General features: G+C 41.8%; 2 protein-coding genes across 2 annotated transcripts; one reads left to right on the forward strand and one right to left on the reverse strand.

Moving 5' to 3' along the window:
• Positions 1-274: 274 nt before the first annotated feature.
• LOC127508413 (heat shock 70 kDa protein) lies at positions 275-3,197 on the reverse strand. The gene is made up of 2 exons (XM_051886298.1): positions 3,030-3,197; positions 275-2,537 (listed from the first exon to the last, which is right to left on the reverse strand). Exon 2 carries the CDS (start codon positions 2,511-2,513, stop codon positions 582-584), a length of 1,932 nt encoding a protein of 643 aa, XP_051742258.1. The 5' UTR covers positions 2,514-2,537; positions 3,030-3,197; the 3' UTR covers positions 275-581.
• Positions 3,198-4,638: 1,441 nt separating this feature from the next.
• On the forward strand, positions 4,639-7,465 carry hsp70.3 (heat shock cognate 70-kd protein, tandem duplicate 3). Its single transcript, XM_051886299.1, has 2 exons — positions 4,639-4,881; positions 5,191-7,465. The coding sequence occupies exon 2, from the start codon at positions 5,207-5,209 to the stop codon at positions 7,136-7,138; it is 1,932 nt and encodes a 643-aa protein (XP_051742259.1). The 5' UTR covers positions 4,639-4,881; positions 5,191-5,206; the 3' UTR covers positions 7,139-7,465.
• Positions 7,466-7,678: the final 213 nt, after the last annotated feature.

Below are 7,678 nucleotides of genomic sequence, written 5' to 3' on the forward strand. Positions count from 1 at the left end.
AAACAGGACTATTAGGGCAGCAATGTCATTAAAAAGATCCTTGCTCAAAGTTAAGTGAGTTCTAAATGACAAGTGACATGTTAGTCCATAAATTTAAATCCAAGACTTCAATTGGTCTTTATACACAGTCTGACAAGTCCATAATAACATGGATACTGCATGGATACAACTCTTGTTTGAGAATGCCACCTACTGGTCTATTTATTTGAAGAAATATAAGGTAACTGTTTAGATTTAGTTTTAGATTGCATAAAAAACCCCAACAACTACACAATTTGAAATAAATAATAAACATTTTATTTACATAGTTTTACCACCACATTTATCAACATGTAACTGTAAGAAAACATGAAAATAAAAAATATCTCCTCTTTTCAAGCTTATTTTTAAAAGTAAAACATATTGACTAAATGTCAAGTTTAACACTTTTTTTTAGTAGCAAAATGTCTTCAAGAGCAGATGGAGTGTGTGAGCATCAGGGGGGTAAAAAAGGAATCATAATGTAACGAGGTCTGAAAAATGGAAGAACCAAAGAGAAGAGATTGATATCAGTCCCTGCACCATTCAGTTCATAAGGTGCTTTAATCCACCTCTTCAATAGTTGGTCCCTGGGAAGCGGCCCCTGATCCTCCACGTGCCTGAGCTCCACAGCCTCCAGCTGGCATCCCTCCCTGATAAAGCTTAGTGATGATTGGGTTGCAGACTTTCTCCAGCTCCTTCAGCTGATGTTCATACTCCTCCTTATCAGCCAGCTGGTTGTTCTCTAGCCAGCTGATAGTCTGGTTGCACTTCTCTATGACTTTCTTCTTGTCATCCTCGCTGATCTTGCCTTTCAGGTTCTCATCTTCCACACTGCTCTTCATGTTGAAGGCGTAAGACTCCAGGGAGTTTTTGGCAGCAATCTTCTCTCTTTGCAGATCATCTTCAGCTTTGTACTTATCTGCTTCCTGCACCATTCTCTCAATCTCCTCTTTGCTCAGTCTGCCCTTGTCATTGGTGATGGTGATCTTGTTCTCCTTTCCAGTGCTTTTGTCCACCGCGGACACATTTAGGATTCCGTTGGCGTCGATGTCAAAGGTCACTTCAATCTGCGGGACTCCACGTGGTGCAGGTGGAATTCCTGTGAGCTCAAATTTACCCAGCAGGTTGTTGTCTTTTGTCATGGCCCTCTCTCCCTCATACACCTGGATCAGGACACCGGGCTGGTTGTCAGAGTAGGTGGTGAAGGTCTGGGTCTGTTTGGTGGGGATGGTGGTGTTGCGTTTGATGAGGGCCGTCATGACTCCACCTGCGGTTTCAATACCCAGGGACAGAGGAGCCACATCCAGCAGCAGCAGGTCCTGGACATTTCCAGATGTGTCACCCATGAGGATGGCGGCTTGCACCGCTGCACCATAAGCCACTGCCTCATCTGGGTTGATGCTCTTGTTCAAGTCCCTGCCGTTGAAGAAATCCTGCAGAAGCTTCTGGATCTTTGGGATTCTTGTTGATCCACCAACCAGAACGATGTCATGGATCTGAGACTTGTCCATCTTGGCGTCTCTCAGGGCTTTCTCCACAGGCTCAAGCGTTCCCCTGAAGAGGTCTGAGCACATCTCTTCAAAGCGCGCTCTGGTGATGGACGTGTAGAAGTCGATGCCCTCGTACAGCGAGTCGATCTCAAGGCTGGCCTGAGAGCTGGAGGAGAGGGTTCTCTTGGCTCGCTCACACGCTGTACGCAGCCTCCTCAGTGCCCTCTTGTTCTGACTGATGTCCTTCTTGTGCTTCCTCTTGAATTCTTCTACAAAGTGATTCACCATGCGGTTGTCAAAGTCCTCGCCACCCAGATGAGTGTCTCCGGCTGTGGCCTTCACCTCAAAGATGCCATCTTCAATGGTCAGGATGGACACGTCAAAGGTGCCTCCACCCAGGTCAAAGATCAGGACGTTGCGTTCTGCTGCTTTGCCTTTGTCAAGGCCGTAGGCGATGGCTGCAGCTGTGGGCTCGTTGATGATTCTGAGGACATTGAGCCCGGCGATTACTCCGGCGTCTTTAGTGGCTTGCCTCTGGGAGTCATTGAAATAGGCTGGAACTGTGATAACTGCATTTGTCACCTTCTGCCCCAGATAAGCTTCAGCAATCTCCTTCATCTTCACCAGGACCATAGAGGAAATTTCTTCAGGATAAAATGTCTTGTTTTCTCCTTTGTATTCGACTTGAACCTTTGGTTTTCCTCCATCACTGACCACTTTGAAGGACCAGTGCTTCATGTCAGACTGCACAACTGGGTCATCAAACTTCCTGCCAATCAGCCTCTTAGCATCAAACACAGTGTTGTTGGGGTTCATGGCCACCTGGTTTTTAGCTGCATCCCCAATGAGCCTCTCTGTGTCTGTGAAGGCAACATAGCTGGGTGTTGTTCTGTTCCCCTGGTCATTGGCGATGATCTCCACCTTTCCATGCTGAAACACCCCCACACAGGAGTAGGTGGTGCCCAGGTCAATTCCAATAGCTACTCCTTTTGCTGATGACATGTTTGGTTTCTTTAAATGCCGGGTCTGTATTAAACAAGAAATAGGAAAAAAACAATGTAAAACCAGTATATTTTAACCAACTAATGTTATTTTTTGCAGTTAAACAATAATTGTCTCTATACATTTTTTTTTTTCTTTTTTGCATGTTCACACTAATTATTTGAAAAATGAGAAGTCTATATATATATATATATATATATATATATATATAATAAAGACAGTCAAATTTAATTATTTGTTAACAAACTTAAATAAATTCCTTTTTTCATAGTATTAATCATATTCAGATATTTGTTAATAATAAATTCAAATAATAATAAAGTATTAATCTTAAATATGAATCTTCATCACATATGTGTTGATATTTAATCATGAAACAGATGAGTAGGATAAAACAATTTACTGTAAGCATTTCATGCCTGATGTAAAGCTAGGTGTAAATGTACAAGTTTATGGCGTAAGTATATAAACTCAATAGAAAAAGAACAGTGGTAGTTTTAATTTTTTTTCACTTACCTTTTGTGAGTTAGATCTTTTCCGACAGGCGTATTGTAGCTCGTTGTCTAGATAGTACTCTTCGCTGTGTCGCTCTTTGCACTGCGTTCCTGACTATCCCGTAGAATTGAATGAAGCAATGGACCAGTCGTGTTTTATATTCTCCAGCATAGCGCTGTTGAAGTTTCTCGAAAGCGCCAGCGAGTTCGACCAATCAAAAACCAGCACAGCGGGATGGCTCCACCCGCTATGCTACGTCATCATATAGTTCTAGCTATTTCTGGAGTTTTCTGTGATGTTGTGGGACCATATGAAATCATAAAATTTCAGATTTCAAAATATTTCTCGTGAACGCTGAACAGTTTTAGCTATACGTACGTGCTTACGGAAATGCAGTATATACAAATAACACGCTTTGATTATTTAAATAGGCTACTCATGTAGAAACTTTTGCTTCAATTATTTTCAAAATGAAAGATTGTAATTATAAATAACCAATAATAATAGTTTGTTATTTGTATGTCAGTTAAAATGTTTTAATTAATTGTCCGAATAATCAAATTAAGTAACTTTGAATGAAACAAAAACAATCTGTGACTAGGCCAATTCAAGGCGAAGTAAAGTATTTTTGTGGAATATAACCGTGCCTTTCAGTGCCTCATTTATTTGTGTTTCTTTTGTCTTCTTATGCAAGTTTTACATTTCTGTAGGACTGAAGCTAGAGATGATTCTGGAACATTGGTGACTTTGTTGCAAGTTTTGTCATTCTGCTGTATTGTCAACAGAGGTCACTGTTAGTGCACTCAAAGCGTTATTTTGTTTTTCTCCCATTTCACCCATTATTATTCTTTATGTTGAACAATTGTGGTACACAATTACACCTCTAATGTGTCTTAATGATTCATTTATTGCAAACGCACAGTTCATTTAAAGCTACTAAATGAACTTATGTATTGGCTGTGAAGTGCAACAGTGGCCAAAATAAAACTTAACTGGGTGGATGATCCCTGTTGATCAGCAAACTAAAGCGGCATGTTCGGATTTAAATTAGCAATGCGCATCTAAATTGAGAAAATATGTCGAGATTTTTATTCAGTGCACATACAAATTATATTTATATCATTATAACATATCCTATAACTTTTCCAGCGGTGTAGGAGTAATGTACTGTACAACTTATAAGTGATGTGATCCGATTTGACATTTCATAACAAACGCGTTGCCTTGAGGAAAATTAAGCAAATCGCGTAAGATTCACTTCAAACTCGAATAATTATAGCGAACATAGTTTTATAAAAAAAAAAATGTAAGTCTGTGTAACTGCTTTTGTAGATAAACCCGCTATTGTAGATAAATTAAGCTCTTATAGTATAACTTTTTAATAGTTTTTAAATAAATGTTTTAGAACAAATAATGCTATTTTATTTGATCTATTAAGGACTATAACAACGCGACCAGACTAGAAAACCCACTTTGCCGTTTATCACGTAATTTGTGTATCAGTGCGCTCAAATATGATAGCGAAAGACATAATTTTATAGTTCATTGCAATTCATTTGACTTTTCTTGTCTGTTTGGCGTAATTTCACAGCTAAATTCTGGAAGCGTCCAGAAACTTCCCCTCAGTTGTCTTAGTGACAGCTGACGTGACGCTGCCGCTGGGTGTGTTTTGATTGGTCTGATTCCCTGGACTTTTCCAGAAATGTGTAGAGTTTGAACGGGTGCGCGTTCTGGTGTATTTAAAGAGAGGACGGCAGACACTAACAAAACTCATCTGAAGAGGAGCGATCTGTGAAGCAAGCGAAAAAAAACCCAGTCTGAACTGACTCTTTCCGCGGCGAGGTGTAAATTAATTTTAAGAATCTAGTCTACGGTAAGTCTACATTTTATTTTACTGTAGGGGCTAGGCAAGATACACTGTGTACTTAATGTTTCAATATTAGCTTTGTATATGAAAAAATCTGGGTGACTAGCCTAATTTTTAAGACTATCTGAGCAGTTTATGCCACTGTATTCACTGTATTCATTTTTCGCATCCAGAAAAAAGTCGTAAATAGAAGATTGTTGTTTAGCCTACTTTTTGTCATTATTATACTGTATGAGCACAACATATATTTTCTTTGCACAATAATTTGAAGACATTTAGAACAATTCTGATGTTCTTTTTTGTGTTTTACTACAGTTACTTGTAACCAAACATGTCATCAGCAAAAGGAGTAGCTATTGGAATTGATCTGGGCACCACCTACTCCTGTGTGGGGGTGTTTCAGCATGGAAAGGTGGAGATCATCGCCAATGACCAGGGGAACAGAACAACACCCAGCTATGTTGCCTTCACAGACACAGAGAGGCTCATTGGAGATGCAGCTAAAAACCAGGTGGCCATGAACCCCAACAACACTGTGTTTGATGCTAAGAGGCTGATTGGCAGGAAGTTTGATGACCCAGTTGTGCAGTCTGACATGAAGCACTGGTCCTTCAAAGTGGTCAGTGATGGAGGAAAACCAAAGGTTCAAGTCGAATACAAAGGAGAAAACAAGACATTTTATCCTGAAGAAATTTCCTCTATGGTCCTGGTGAAGATGAAGGAGATCGCTGAAGCTTATCTGGGGCAGAAGGTGACAAATGCAGTTATCACAGTTCCTGCCTATTTCAATGACTCCCAGAGGCAAGCCACTAAAGACGCCGGAGTAATCGCCGGGCTCAATGTCCTCAGAATCATCAACGAGCCCACAGCTGCAGCCATCGCCTACGGCCTTGACAAAGGCAAAGCAGCAGAACGCAACGTCCTGATCTTTGACCTGGGTGGAGGCACCTTTGACGTGTCCATCCTGACCATTGAAGATGGCATCTTTGAGGTGAAGGCCACAGCCGGAGACACTCATCTGGGTGGCGAGGACTTTGACAACCGCATGGTGAATCACTTTGTAGAAGAATTCAAGAGGAAGCACAAGAAGGACATCAGTCAGAACAAGAGGGCACTGAGGAGGCTGCGTACAGCGTGTGAGCGAGCCAAGAGAACCCTCTCCTCCAGCTCTCAGGCCAGTCTTGAGATCGACTCGCTGTACGAGGGCATCGACTTCTACACGTCCATCACCAGAGCGCGCTTTGAAGAGATGTGCTCAGACCTCTTCAGGGGAACGCTTGAGCCTGTGGAGAAAGCCCTGAGAGACGCCAAGATGGACAAGTCTCAGATCCATGACATCGTTCTGGTTGGTGGATCAACAAGAATCCCAAAGATCCAGAAGCTTCTGCAGGATTTCTTCAACGGCAGGGACTTGAACAAGAGCATCAACCCAGATGAGGCAGTGGCTTATGGTGCAGCGGTGCAAGCCGCTATCCTCATGGGTGACACATCTGGAAATGTCCAGGACCTGCTGCTGCTGGATGTGGCTCCTCTGTCCCTGGGTATTGAAACCGCAGGTGGAGTCATGACGGCCCTCATCAAACGCAACACCACCATCCCCACCAAACAGACCCAGACCTTCACCACCTACTCTGACAACCAGCCCGGTGTCCTGATCCAGGTGTATGAGGGAGAGAGGGCCATGACAAAAGACAACAACCTGCTGGGTAAATTCGAGCTCACAGGAATTCCACCTGCACCACGTGGAGTCCCGCAGATTGAAGTGACCTTTGACATCGACGCCAACGGAATCCTAAATGTGTCCGCGGTGGACAAAAGCACTGGAAAGGAGAACAAGATCACCATCACCAATGACAAGGGCAGACTGAGCAAAGAGGAGATTGAGAGAATGGTGCAGGAAGCAGATAAGTACAAAGCTGAAGATGATCTGCAAAGAGAGAAGATTGCTGCCAAAAACTCCCTGGAGTCTTACGCCTTCAACATGAAGAACAGTGTGGAAGATGAGAACCTGAAAGGCAAGATCAGCGAGGATGACAAGAAGAAAGTCATAGAGAAGTGCAACCAGACTATCAGCTGGCTAGAGAACAACCAGCTGGCTGATAAGGAGGAGTATGAACATCAGCTGAAGGAGCTGGAGAAAGTCTGCAACCCAATCATCACTAAGCTTTATCAGGGAGGGATGCCAGCTGGAGGCTGTGGAGCTCAGGCACGTGGAGGATCAGGGGCCGCTTCCCAGGGACCAACTATTGAAGAGGTGGATTAAAGCACCTTATGAACTGAATGGTGCAGGGACTGATATCAATCTCTTCTCTTTGGTTCTTCCATTTTTTTTCAGACCTCGTTACATTATGATTCCTTTTTTACCCCCCTGATGCTCACACTCTCCATCTGCACTCCATCTGAAGACATTTTGCTACTAAAAAAAAAAAAAAAAGTGTTAAACTTGACATTTAGTCAATATGTTTTGACTTTTAAAAATAAGCTTGAAAAGAGGAGATACATTTTTTTATTTTCATGTTTTTTTACAGTTACATGTTGATAAATGTGGTGGTAAAACTATGTAAATAAAATGTTTATTATTTATTTCAAATTGTGTAGTTGTTGGGGTTTTTTATGCAATCTAAAACTAAATCTAAACAGTTACCTTATATTTCTTCAAATAAATAGACCAGTAGGTGGCATTCTCAAACAAGAGTCAGGCAGTATCCATGTGTTATGGACTTGTCGGATTGCGTATATAAAATAAATATCTATCAAAATGACTACAAGCCATAAAGATAAATAACAAAAAAAGGCACCAAGA

Source organism: Ctenopharyngodon idella, chromosome 3 (assembly GCF_019924925.1).
Source record: "Ctenopharyngodon idella isolate HZGC_01 chromosome 3, HZGC01, whole genome shotgun sequence".
In the NCBI taxonomy this organism is placed as follows: Eukaryota; Metazoa; Chordata; class Actinopteri; order Cypriniformes; family Xenocyprididae; genus Ctenopharyngodon; species Ctenopharyngodon idella.

Coding starts and splice junctions, on each gene's coding strand:
- LOC127508413 (XM_051886298.1), bottom strand. CDS start 2,513: ATGTCATCAGCAAAAGGAGTAGCTATTGGAATTGACCTGGGCACCACC.
- hsp70.3 (XM_051886299.1), top strand. CDS start 5,207: ATGTCATCAGCAAAAGGAGTAGCTATTGGAATTGATCTGGGCACCACC.